At 40.9% G+C, this 14,457-nt stretch overlaps 2 protein-coding genes across 3 annotated transcripts in view; one reads left to right on the forward strand and one right to left on the reverse strand.

The window, feature by feature from the left end:
• Positions 1-14,457, reverse strand: part of nrxn3a (neurexin 3a) — a 254,250-nt gene that overhangs the window by 1,808 nt on the left and 237,985 nt on the right. The gene's annotated exons all lie outside the window — the stretch shown is intronic.
• dio2 (iodothyronine deiodinase 2) lies at positions 962-3,918 on the forward strand. Its single transcript, XM_027001515.2, has 2 exons — positions 962-1,663; positions 2,991-3,918. Exons 1-2 carry the CDS (start codon positions 1,319-1,321, stop codon positions 3,549-3,551), a joined length of 906 nt encoding a protein of 301 aa, XP_026857316.1. The 5' UTR covers positions 962-1,318; the 3' UTR covers positions 3,552-3,918.

Below are 14,457 nucleotides of genomic sequence, written 5' to 3' on the forward strand. Positions count from 1 at the left end.
GCAATTATTTGAACTAGACTGAACTTTATTTAATAATAAGAATAAAAACAGCTTTTAAATATTAACACCAAACTTTGCACAAATTTCAAAATCAAAATTATTTTCATCTGATTATAGGTACATACACAAGAAGGTTCAAAGTTCAGCCCAGACAAATGCACTGTGTTAATTCAGCACAGGAGATATTCTAAAATATGGGATTATAAATTCATAAAAAATCAACCATCATGTTGTTGGTGAGGTTTTTATGTGGAAATGAGGTGGGTCAATCTGATTGGTTATGAGCACCACAGAGAGAGAAAAAGATCAGAAAATACTCTCTCATCATGTGTCTGAGGCTTAGATTCACTCAAAGAGTGAATCTAACTGGCTTGTGTCTGATACCCAGAACAATTCATTCCATAGTCTTGGTCCTGTTTGCTCTGGTGATACTGGCATCATATTGTTTTGCAAATTTAATGACAGACTGATCTCTACAAGGAATAGTTCCTTAACCTTGTAAACTAGTAAATTAGAAGACATCTTTACCTGTTCATCAAAACCAAAAAAACTGTATCCTTCTAGTCACCTAATTATCCCTCTGCCAGTGGTGGAATCAATCCCTTAGGGATAGCCTGTCATGCTCATGGATATGTTGTCTTGCAAAAGAAATCAGTGCTAGAGTGACGTGGAGTAAATTGTACAGTGAGGTTAAAGGTCAGCACTGAGTCTTCATTTTGCCTGGAATAGTTTTAATCTATTCTCGTATCACCCAATTTTGTGAAAGCCAACTACATTTACATTTCTTATATTGTGTTTCATGTAGGATATTACAAGTCAATGATGAGGCTATTGTGAATCCTGTATATTTTGGACACTTCTATTATGTTTTCGCATTATTAGACACCCACTATGCCTATACTTTTAATTTAGATCCCATATCTAATATTAGTGAACTTTTAGAAAGTATCAGGTTCTTTTCCTCTGTCTTATTGCATCACTTTTCTCCGCTATCCTGTCCAGGAGCCCTGGGCGTGACGTCACGATGTTACCATAAGATAAAGCTTGAGGTGTATTTCAAAGCCGGGAATGATTTACGTTATAAAAAGACCGCTGCGACAAGGGATACTTCTCAGCGGGGAGCCTTTGTAATTGCAAGGGGCAGGGAGGAAGAAAATTTGGCACCATCGCTCAAGCCAGCTCTTCGCTTTACTACAACCCAGCGTCTTTTGCTGGCAGTGGAGGATAATTCGGCGCACGACAAGTAGCCCCCCCCCAAAAAAACCCACCACTACATCCTTCGCTGTCAGGCTCAATTTGCGCAGCCGTCTTAACTTTGATGACCGTCTGCGACAGGGTGGCGATAAAGACGACGACGGGCAGCCAAGATGACTCGAAAGAGGTGAAGTTTAGGAGCAAAGAAGCGCATGAGCCACCTGCTGCGGCCGCCCGTCGGAAAATGGGCACGCTGAGCGTGGACCTCCTGGTCGCCTTGCAGATCTTGCCGGGCTTCTTCTCCAACTGCCTGTTTTTCGTGCTGTACGACTCGGTGGTGCTGGTGAAGCGCGTGGTGTCGCTCCTCAGCTGCTCGGGAGGCGCCGCGGGCGGCGAGTGGCAGCGCATGTTAACCTCGGCCGGCGTGCGCTCCATATGGAACAGCTTTCTGCTGGACGCCTACAAGCAGGTACGTCCAGCAGCGGCAAGCGCGCTCCTCTTCCGTGACATCGTTTTATGCTTTTATGTGATGTGTTTTTCCCACTCAAGATCAAACGTTTTAAACAAATCTTAGACGGGTTTTGAACGTTTCCTATGTTTTCTTGAATTATACATACCTGTCGCACGGGTTTACATACTTAAAACGCCGTTTTGCATTTTAATGGTAATTAGGTTCGCTTTAGTTTGAAGTGTAAACATTCAAACTACGTAACGCTTTTCATTTAAGCTATCGCCCTGGCTATTCCATTCTATATAAAGAGTCTTGAACTTTGAGCTCCAGACAGTCAATGGACCCGCCGGGCAATGCCCTTAAAATTTGTTGGACACTTTACCAGACGTCTGGGTACTTTTAGTGTTACTTTTTAACTTGAAATTCATGAAAGATTTCCTAATATAGCGTAGTAAGATATGGGATTGCCAGTGCATCCTCTGCTGTAAACTCACTCTTGGCTTTACATGGGGCCAATTGCCCCATTTGGTGAGTGCCAGGGTGATATCTGCACGTGGCATTCAGCTGGTGTTAGAGCTAGTAAATAAACCCAAAGGCAGTAGCATTGGTACAATATTTCGGCTTTGAAACAAGACAAAAGAGCTGGAGTGGCAGACGAGGGAAAATGTCAGAACAATTTAATGCCATTTTAGTATCCTGCTGATGACTCCTCCTAAATGTTTGCCTTGTCTACTTTATGATCTAAGACATGCATTTAAAACAAACATCAACCAACCAAACAAAAAAACAAAAATCTGAATCAATTAATAGGCTTGTTGCTTCAGCATATCATTACTATGAAGCTTTTAACAGGTCTGTTGTCCTGAACAGAGGTTATAAAAGGGATCATGTATCTTTCATGTGTTTTATTCACTTTCTTTGCTCACCGGTTTATAGATCTTCTGGGATTGCCAAAGAACATATAAACAGTTGCTGGAAAACCTCACAAAGTTTCATACTGGGATGAACCTCCAAGAATGTAGTCATTTTTGTATGTGTACATGAAGCCAACGCTGAACATTTGGTTGTTTGTGAGTGGAGTTCTGACCTACTGACTACTTTTATTTAGTAACATCACTAAAGTTTCCATAGCAACAGAGAAACCAAGGCACACCTTAAGTAATTTCTCAAGTGCCTGTCACACTCCACTCAGCCCTGTAGTATGTGCATGTGTAAGTTTGTTGTGCGGGCCTCTCCTGTTACTAAAGCATGATGTGTCATTGACTATGTGCTCTGGAGCGTCTCATGAATGGTCAGTGGTCTGTGCCTCTCACTGAGATATAGATCCTCTCTCCCGCCTTTCCAGGTGAAGCTGGGGGAATCGGCTCCCAACTCTAAAGTGGTGAAGATTCCCGGAATCAACGGCTGCCGCTGGGACCTCGGCAGAAGGCCCGTGGGCGAGTGCCACCTTCTGGACTTCGAGTCGTCCGACCGCCCCTTGGTGGTCAACTTCGGCTCGGCTACCTGACCGCCGTTCGTTAGCCAGCTACCGAACTTCCGGCGGCTGGTTGAAGACTTTTCAGACGTGGCAGACTTCCTGCTGGTCTACATCGACGAGGCCCACCCCGTGGACGGATGGGTTGCTCCGCCCATGAAGCCCTACTCCTTTGAAGTCAGGAAGCACCGTAGCCTGGAAGAGCGGATGCTGGCAGCGCGGAAGCTTGTGGATCATTTCTCGTTACCCCCACAGTGCCAGCTGGTGGCTGACTGCATGGATAACAATGCCAACGTAGCTTACGGTGTGTCCTACGAAAGGGTGTGCATCGTGCAAAAGAAGAAAATAGCTTATCTGGGGGGAAAGGGTCCGTTTTTTTACAACCTTAAAGATGTACAGCACTGGCTTGAACAGAGCTATGGGAAGCGGTAATTTCTAGACGGGTCAGAGAGTCTTTTTATATGAATGGTGGCATAGTTTATTTTTATATAATGGAGACGAAGCAGAGTGAACTGCTTTCAGAACTGGTTTGAAGTGGCTCCAGTGTCCATATGGACCGCGCTCCTACTTGATTAACTGAATTCTCTAAATCCTTTGATGAGTTTGCTGGGTGGAATCCAACATTCCTAATCTTTGTTATACACAATGATAAAAACACTAAACACTAAGTATTGCACTTCCTTTTGAAAGGGTATTACTGACAACAGATTTGTATATGCACATAGTGCAACAGATTTGTATATGCACATCAATAACATCTGCCATTAATGTAGTATTACAGTATGTAATACATCTTTACTAAATAACAGTTATTGCTTCAGAGTACCAACTTGTTCACCAGAGAAGAAAGCACATGTGCCCTTCTTATGTATATATATATATATATATATATATATATATATATATATATATATATATATATATATATATATATAAAGATAATTTATTTTTGTTAATGTTTATTGTTTTTAATATGTGGCCTGTTTATTACTCCCCTTTTGAACTTGACAATCGCTCACATTCCATTTTAGTCAAATATTGTATCATGAGCTTTTACAGGTCTGATGCACCCCTGAACACACTGGTCCTATTGCTGTATTGAAAACACTTTTTTGTGCAGTCTATGAGTCAATAACCTCTCAAAGGTACAAATGAAAAATGTAATGTAGTGGCTTATACGGTGAGTAGACGAGATTGTTTTGATAATCTCTTAAATAAGACAGCAATTTAACAAGGTTTTTTTGAATGATCTTTAGCATGGTCATTGACATTGATCATGTGGTGTTGTTTTGGCAAATTAGTACATGAGAACTTTGGTTCTAGATTATGTGATGCAAAGCATTCTCTCACTTTTTTTGTTCCTTGGACACTGCATTTTGGCAACACTGTTCCTGAAAGCTGATGATAGAATTATTATAAATGTTAAGAGGAAATGTTGGAGAAAGTAGCACACTATTCTTGTCTATTAATACAGACCTGCCTACAGGCACTCATTTATGTCAAAGACAGACTGGTGTGTGAATGAAGACCACTGACGAAAGGAACCTGTTTGTGGTTGGATGAACAACCACGCCTCTCTGTCCATACCTAAATGACTGTGCCTGTGGACATGCTGAGGTCAGCTCTCTGTTTCACACTCATCATTTGCATATTCAGATATACTACATTTACTACATTTGCATATTTAGTGCAACCAGCTGCTTTCATACAATAAGGGGGAAAAAAAGGAAAGGAAAAATAAAGCTCAACTCTTGTTGCTTGTTGTACGAGTTTTTCTCTTCCCAGTCCGATATGGTTCTGGAAAATTTACAGTGAGGGCTTGGATGGAGGGAGGGAGGAAAAGTTAGTGGAAGGCTCCAGACAGAGGCATCCCTCGGGTGATAAAAGTATGAGAACAAGAGGCACATCCATTCACGCGAATGGCTTCGGCGGCGGCTTCAAGGAGTGGGGGAGTGCTTGTGTTGATGTTTCCACTAAAGCGATGTCTGCTGACATGCCCGCAGTGACGGGCCTGAACTTGCGCCGCACTATCAAGCGGTGTGACGCAAAGATCCTGGATGAACTGCTGCACCTATGAGGCTGCCAGTAACCATACAGCAAAGGCTCCAGGAGAACATGTCCTGGGGAAGTGGCACAAAACGGAAGCGCTCGTCACGAGGCGGCAGAACTAGCGTGGAGGAACCACTGAGGTGTCATTCATGGACTGCCTGGGCCTTGGAAAGCACAGCGTAGCGCTTTGTAATGGTGAGGTTGCCAAGATCACGGATGGCGGTGGTAGGGCAGCACCATACAAGCTCACTCCGGGAAGGAGTATTGCAGGGTGCTTTTTAGGGACTTATGTCTGGTAAACAGGTGCTGGACGGAATCCTAAGCGGCTCGTTAAGAAGAGTTCTCATTTACAAGGACGGAGCCCTGCTGAAGTGAGTGGAAAATCTGCTCACATTTATTCAGTTACAACGGGGACATAAAGCATAGTAATGGCTGGAGTTTGCCAAATCAGCCTATATAAATTAAAAAAAATGTTGATGCAAGCATTTAAATGTATGTGTCTGCCTTCAAAAGATAAGGCATTTATACTTTTACTTATACAGTGGATTATTTGATCTGGATGTCCACTGGCTCAGTAAAATTAACCCATGTCTGGTAACAATTTCTTTTAAATCATCTCACACTCTCCTCTGGAGATGCCAAACATTTTATTTGTTATGAGACCACCCTTTATTCTTATTTGGAAATATAAATCTATAAAGAAGAAAAGCGATTCAGCCTTATCCCAAAAAAGCAAACACCCAAGGCTGGGCCAGAATCTCTCATGCCTGTCATCAATATTTCCATCTGAGTCTGACTGAATCAACCTGAAACATCCCCAAAGGTGAGAGAAATATATAGAATTATTATAGAAAATGACAGAACTCTTGCCGTGCTTTTCTCCATCCACCTGCTTCACTAGTGAGCTGTGTCACCATCCTGGTTTTACAAATGAAGACAGCTACACTTTACAATGACTCACACTGCACAGATTCTTAAACATAACATGATTAGAAGAGCAGCCTTTCTTTCAATGCATGGTCCTGATATCCATCCCCCTGTTCGACTTAAGGAAATGGAGCTTTATTAGCGAGCTGTATTTCCAGTGTTTGCGATGACTGCCCTTCGTAGCTCTTCTCTGTCCTACTACAACACCTGATCATTTTGAGCTTCAGGAAGCCTGCAACGTGGCAACGGGCTCCTCTATCGCTGCATGTAAACATACACATGAGGGCAACACACATGGCGCGAAATTAAGTTGGCTCGGAGAGCGCAAGTCCGACATCAGTATTCAGGAAAATATCTCAGTTTCACAGAGGGTAGTGAATAGCATTCTGGAGAAGTGCTGTCTGAGGTCCGGCTGTAGTAAGAGCCCGTTCTTATTCCAGCCTCTTATTCCAGCCTCGGAGACTGAGTATGGGCTACTGGTGCACTTGACCTCCAGTCCTACAGATAAGGAATCACCGAAAGCAGCCTGTGAGTCACAAGAACATTAGAGATATTGGAACACTAGTGAGGGACTGGCCCAAGGGAAATACAGTTACATTACGAATGAAGCAGCCTACGTCAAAGAAAGAAAACTGTAAGCAAATGAGCGAAATATGTTTAATAATTAAATATTTTAAGAAGCAGGCTATATAATGGAGTATTAAATGCATTGTTTAAACTGTTACGTTATGCTTGTTTATTCCTTTCATATTGCTAAATAGGGACCTCTAGTGTTAAATATTCACGTAAAGGCTAAACCACTAAGCAAATAAACTTCGCAAGTCAAGTGCATGATGTCACATGCCAAAGCACTCCTATCGTTTAATGTATTTTGGCTTTGCTTTTGAATGGTATGCCTTTGAAAAGCAAAATAACTAACCGCTGAAGCAAAGTAAATGTTGACAGTGAATTAGAAAATGTCTGGAGTATTGCTGCTATTTGTCTGAAATAATATTCTGATTGTTCAGTATAGGCAAAGCCTCATGACTAATGAACCTCAGAGATTTTTATTGTGCCTTAAGATTCTGAACACATTTTTCAGAGCCTCTTTGATGGCATGATGGTCTTATTTCTATATACAATTTACTGTGTCATCAGATGATATAAATTTATGCTCAAGCTTGATAAGTATGCGTGTTATGGAACTAAAGTCAATGGCCAACCAAAGCTTGCTTGAAAGATGAAAACACCTTCTAATCTAGTTTCTTCAATGAAGGTCTCTATTCTAGTTTCTACAATGAGATTAAAGACCTTGTGGTGCATAGAAAATTTAGATTAAAGATGCCGTGGGTTAAAATAGCAGTATGGATGAGAAGAAATAAGTTACAGATCACTGCAGTGACTGACCGAGAAATCTCTGTAAATCCGAAGTCACTTTTCAAAAATCTCATCACATTTGTAAAACATATTTGGCAATAAAAGAAATAGATTAGACATATATATCCACTTGACAGTCGGTTTCATGGACTAGCCTCTGCCTCTTACATTTCAACTCCAGGTGTATTCTACTTTCCTCACAAACATACTTAGTTGGATCTAAAATATTAAGGTCAGATATTATTATTAAGGTCAGACTGATCTTAATATTAAATATTGAAGTTTTACAGAAACAGAAATTAGCATGGTAGAAATCGCATTCAGTTTCTATGACAACAACCTTGGGTTAAATTCCATTTGCGTTTTATGACAGACAAAACAATGCAAACAAACTACACGGAACACAGCTAGAATAAACACAGGCAGCGTAAACATGACAGGCTAGACCAAATACCACAGGCAGAGCAAACACAACCTAGGCATGGAATCACAATGACCAGCAGCCAGACTGAACAAACACAGGGTATATATACACAAGCACAAAGTGGGGACTACGGCGACACAAAATGAGGGGTGTAACTAACAGAATGACAACAAAGGAGCACATGGAAAAGAAACCAGGAAGAAAACAAGCATACAAAAAGGAGACAGGACACTAGGAGGGGCCAATCGTGACACCTATGAGAAGAAATAGTTATTCTCTTTTTGTGCTGCATTACGTGTTTTTTAATTACTTGTCCATGGTGTAAAGGATCTCTCACAGCACATTCACCGCTGTCAAACTACTGCACGACAAACAACAAAACCAAACAAAACGGATGCCCACTCACTCGCTAGACTTCTCAGAAGTGGCTACACAGTAATCTGAAAAGATTTAGAGGAGGTGCTGCGATGCTTTTTTTAAATTCCTGAACTTTAGCTGTTTACTAGCTGTATAATTAGCTGTGTAAGTAGCTGCTGGGTAATGTTAATGAAAAAACCCATCCAGTTTATGGAATGTGGAATTTGTAATATTTGTAAAGTTACCATTTAAAATGAGTGCACTCAGGGGAGGGGGGTTGTTTGCTATTATGTATTTCTACCAGAGTTCAAAATCACCAAATCTACTTAGTCCAGCTTTAAACGTAGGAATGCACCAGCTCCAACTCACACTAAATGGTCTACTATTGTATAAATGTATGACATGTGGAGGCTCATCCTTACAGCACACACTAGGAGTTTACCTGGGGCCATTTTTAAGTTTAAAAAGCATTAAGAAACCATTACAACCTATGGTAACCATTTCACAAAAAACAAAACAAAAAACAAGAACACCCCAACCCAAAAAACTCAATCCCCCTTCAAAAAATAAAACAAACACCACCTCCTTCTGCTTTATTCTGCTTCCAAAGCTATTTTTCCTGCTTCTAAAGCAGCTTTAACCCCAGTCAAACTGGGATTCTAATACAAATTTGCTTCTCAGGCAGTTTTTCCACCTCCTATGACCCTACAAAAAACCCAACAACTTAAACCCAGCAGTAAACACCTACAACTAAAAGTTCTGTCATAGGCAAAAATCTTTAAACATTTTTACATTTTATTACATACAATCCTGACCAGCTAAGCACTGTATTTACTGGATAATTAGAACCAATGAAGTCATCATACTATAAATAAGGTGAGCTCTAAAGAGCATTTGAAATTGTGTGACTACCTACAAAACGTGCAATATTTTATAACAATTGTGTTGATCGTCTGTATGTAGGTCCAGCGCTTATCTTCAGTTTTGATATTTTTTAATCATATTACGTTTCATCAAGTTTTGCAGAAGAATATGTGAAGAGAATATTACTGGGTAAATTCTGCTTCCTTAGAATATTCCAGAAGAGCAGATTGCAGCGTTTTCCTGAGGGAAGTCCTCCCCCTCAGCTGCTCCAGCCACAGTGTGCTGCATAACACAAGCGTGTAGGCAGCACATCTAAAACAACTCTGTGTATTTAGTGTTGTGCCATGCGACCCTAGACTGTCTAAGCTTAATAATACAGACACCTGTACAGTTTCAGAATTCCAGAGTTCCCAAATGCCACATCTCTGCTTAACTGGCATACTCCCATTCCTGCTCAAATTCATGGAAGCGTTATGTCTGCGTGCCTCATATTGTGCCCTGTTGGAGTAAAGAATCTTACAGTGCATGTTCATGCAGTTGCATCCTGGAGATCTGTACTGTGAACTGTGATGTTTGCACACCATTAGCCTGCTTATGGCACTAATAGCACTGCACCTCATGTACCTTGTAGTGCAAATCTCTGTGCAAGGCGATTTCCAAACGCGCCAAGGCAAAATCCTCTATGTGACAAGTACTTGCAAATAAAGTCATTCTGATCCTGATTTCCCTTGAGCTTCCCCCTCCTGCTCCTGGTTATCTGCTGATTATGGGAACTGTTTTTGCTCTATTGGAGATTCAGACTTGCCCTGATGATTAATGGACCCCCCCATTGTATCCAGGGAGGGTTTGGGGTGAGTGGGGGTTGAGTGGGGCTGGTGATGGCGGTGTGCGGAGACAACTAGCTATGATGCAACCGGCTTTGTAGAATTAAATTCTATAGCACAATTCAAATGATATGAAGAGTTTATACGTTACATCCTGCATTTTAATAGGCATTTGCATTTGTAGACTAAACACTGAGCCTACATAACAGTTATAGGGTATATGAGACATAACAATTAAAATAAACATGTTCCAACAGAAGGTGTAAAAACAATGTTAAAAGTGGTCTGTATTTTTATGCTTGTCTATTAAAACATTAAAAACTAAGCTAAGCAGGCCTCAATTAACAACAAAAAGGCAGGCGCTACAATTACAACTAAATAAAACAGAAACAAAAGTTCTAGTAGTAAACAAGCCTGTAGGTCATCCATGCTGCTTAATGAGCAAAAAAGAAATTAGGCTATTTTTTAACCCCACAAGAATATAGACCTGTTATTCAAGGCTGTTCATCAGGAAAAAAATAACTACCTGCTTGACTTCCTCTGGCTTGTAAAAGCTGTAGACAGGGCTAATAATGTATTTGCTAAACTGGACAGTTGGTGACCTCATGCCTCAACCTCACAAGCTTTTTCGGACCATCACATACGTTAATGAGAAGTGGGTTGGATTCTTTTACTTCTCCTGCTAGATGAGCCAGTCTTTCTCTCGATGGATTACTGTTCCGCCAAAAACAAAATTTAAAAAATGTACCTTTAAAAGAGCAGCATTATTTTTCTTTCAAAACAGTTAATTTATCTTATGCCACTTGCAATTGTTTATTATGAATACAAAACCACTATCACAATCTATGCAGCCCTGCTTTTAAAAATCTGAACTCTAACCTAGCACACAGGTGCCATCCGACAAAGTCAAATGGATTAAATTAATTCATTTAGATGTGGAACAGAAATTTGGCACTATTGTAATCTTCAAGTATAAGTTTTCTTTTTCAAATACCACAGAATGCATTAGTGACAAACCCTACCCTACCCTAACCTGACCTACCCTAACTACACTATCACCTAAACCCTTACAGAGCCTTGTACTGCATGAGGAAATCAATACTAGATTCATCAGAGCAGGGACATTCACCACTGAAACATGGAAGGGACTGTTAATAGTTATTAAGAATTTTATTTCTAGTTGTTAAGAAAGCCCTTAAGCGTGAGGCCCGTGCTTGATTGTTTTTGGTAAATGTGTTCTGTCATATCTGTAAATTCCCTTTGGTCTTTTGTTTCTGACTTAGATGTCTGCATCCAGGGTTTAGGGTGTAGGGTTAAGGGTGAACAGGCCAGTGTAGGGTTAAGGGTGTACAGGCCAGTATGGGGTTAAGGGTGTACAGACCAGTATAGGGTTAAGGGTGTACAGGCCAGTATATTGCTAAGGGTGTATAGACCAGTATAGGGCTAAGGGTGTATAGACCAGTATAGGGCTAAGGGTGTACAGGCCAGTATAGGGTGTACAGGCCAGTATAGGGTTAAGGGTGTACAGGCCAGTATAGGGTTAAGGGTGTATAGGCCAGTTTAGGGTGTACAAGCCAGTATAGGGTTAAGGGTGTACAGGCCAATGTAGGGTTAAGGGTGTACAGGCCAGTATATTGCTAAGGGTGTATAGACCAGTATAGGGCTAAGGGTGTATAGACCAGTATAGGGCTAAGGGTGTATAGACCAGTATAGGGCTAAGGGTGTACAGGCCAGTATAGGGCTAAGGGTGTACAGGCCAGTATAGGGTGTACAGGCCAGTATAGGGTTAAGGGTGTACAGGCCAGTATAGGGTTAAGGGTGTATAGGCCAGTTTAGGGTGTACAAGCCAGTATAGGGTTAAGGGTGTACAGACCAATGTAGGGTTAAGGGTGTACAGGCCAGTATAGGGTTAAGGGTGTACAGACCAATGTAGGGTTAAGGGTGTACAGGCCAGTATAGGGTTAAGGGTGTATAGGCCAGTTTAGGGTGTACAGGCCAGTATAGGGTTAAGGGTGTACAGGCCAGTATAGGGTTAAGGGTGTACAGGCCAGTATAGGGTTAAGGGTGTACAGACCAATGTAGGGTTAAGGGTGTAACCTTTACAGGCCAAGGAAGAAGATACTCTCTGGTACCAGTGCCACCACCATACTTCACAGTTTAATAATTATGGTCTGCATGACCTGTAATAAACTCTGAAGAGCACTGTGTGTTTGTAATCAAATCTGCTCGCTGTTACTAAATGCTAAGTAATGCAAAAACAGTTAACTCAAATGTATATATATATATTTTATTTGCATAAGATGAACATATGAATTAAATATTTGTAACATTGCATAACAGTCCTGGAATCAAGTGAATAAATGTCAAATTGCATCTAAGCCTTTGAATTGACAAATAAGCAACATTAGGATAAGATGTAGGTTCAAATAGAATCTAAACATTTCAGGTAATATAAAAAGAAGAATTGAATTAAATTAATTCTAATCTAAATTTATTCAGTATTTTAGAAGCACACCTGCATCAGCTGTTTTTTAGAAAATAGTCTACATCTTGATTAAAATTAAAGTTGTACTATTTAGTGGGTTTAAAAAAATCATATGCTCAGCACAGCATCACAGCAACTGAAAAGTACTGGATGCCTTCTCAGTGAAATGAGGCCCTCCAACTGCGGATGAGGCTTTCCCACTGGAAATAAAACCCTCCCACTGGAGATGAGGCTCTCCTACTGGAGATGAGGCTTTCCCACTGGAGATAAAACCCTCCCACTGGAGATGAGGCTCTCCTACTGGAGATAAACCCTCCCACTGGAGATGAGGCTCTCCTACTGGAGATGAGGCTTTCCCACTGGAGATAAAACCCTCCAACTGGAGATGAGGCTCTCCTACTGGAGATAAAACCCTCCCACTGGAGATGAGGCTCTCCTACTGGAGATGAGGCTCTCCTACTGGAGATAAAACCCTCCCACTGGAGATGAGGCTCTCTTACTGGAGATAAAACCCTCCCAATGGAGATGAGGCTCTCCTACTGGAGATGAGGCTTTCCCACTGGAGATAGTGCCCTCCCGTTGTAGATGAGCTGCTCCTACTGGAAATGAGGGCTTCCCATTGGAGATAAAGCCCTCCCACTCTACAGTGAGGCCTTGGAGAAAAGGCCGTCTGATTTTGGAGGTCCTCTGGCTAGCAGTTATGTCCCCTTTCCTCCTCTGGCAGAAATCACTGCAAATGGAGGTAGGGATATAACTGGCATTACATGTGCTGCTGAGAAGAGACAGTGAAGACTGTTTCTGAAGACTGACAGTGAAAAGCCTGATAGTTCTACCTCACACAAGGGAGAGTGACTAAAAAGCACACAGTTGATCGCACGGGTGGACTTCATCTGTGTGTATTAAGTTCTAGAAAGCTATTGGCTGTGTGGTATGTGTGAGTTCAGTACATCCTGGGTGTATGTTATCCTGAGTTTAATGTGTCCAATCTGGATGCTGGGAATCAAATAAGGGTTGGTCCGGCGAGAAGGGTCGAAAGATCATTTTGCTGGCCTTAAGAATTATGCATAACAGGCTTGACTGGAACTGGAACATCATGACACCATCAGCCTGTAGCATTTTGGTCTTTCCAACCACAGACTCAATACAAAAGCACCTCTTGTTCTCTGACGTGAAGAACACATAGGCTTGTTATTCCCATACAGACAGATTTGATTTTGTTTTGCATGAAAATGTCCTTAGATCATCTCTTGGAGGCATCAAAAGCTAAGCGATGTTGCTATAATCTGTTTGTCTTGAAAGGGTAGGAGGCATTTACAACAACTACATTGTTTAGTGACCAAATTGTTCTGTTTCACTTTGTCATTGCAGGGGGTGTTTCTGAGAAGTGAAGCATTGAACCAAGACAATACAGCAGGAGGGTGTCCGCAAAGCACCAGGACATCAGTGCCCAAAATCCCCCTCCGCATATGCACTGATCCGATGCACATAAACAAGCACACTCTAGAGGTCGCTGAGTGCTCAAAACTCCAACTCATTAGATCATATTTTATGAAGCCTGAGATTTTGTTTCCATATGTTGAAAATAAGGCCATTTGGTCTTCCACATATTTTTAAGTTTAACAATAAAATCATTAAGATGTATGTACAGGCAAGATGTTTACTTTCACATTCAGATTAATGCATATATGCATAAAAAAGGTTAGTCACATTTGTTTTTTAAATGAAACACAATAACGGGCTAGAAAATAATAATTTCATCAGTATTTTTTGTCCATCACAACACATACATTTTATAGAAATTTGTCATATGTTTAGAGAATAAAGTGCCAGAATAAAGTTTAGAGAATAAAGTGCCCAAGATATGAGTTATTTAATTTGAAGTTGCACATGAATTAAATCACATGTAGACACTATTTCTTCCTTATGGAAAAAAATATGATTTTGAATAAAATATATTAATGAAATAAAGCCACATAATGATATAGTAGTACATGTTACAATACATGTGCATTTCCCAATATATTATGTATTATATGTTCCTTGCAATAAATA

The sequence above is a fragment of the Electrophorus electricus genome, chromosome 13 (assembly GCF_013358815.1).
Source record: "Electrophorus electricus isolate fEleEle1 chromosome 13, fEleEle1.pri, whole genome shotgun sequence".
NCBI lineage: Eukaryota > Metazoa > Chordata > Actinopteri > Gymnotiformes > Gymnotidae > Electrophorus > Electrophorus electricus.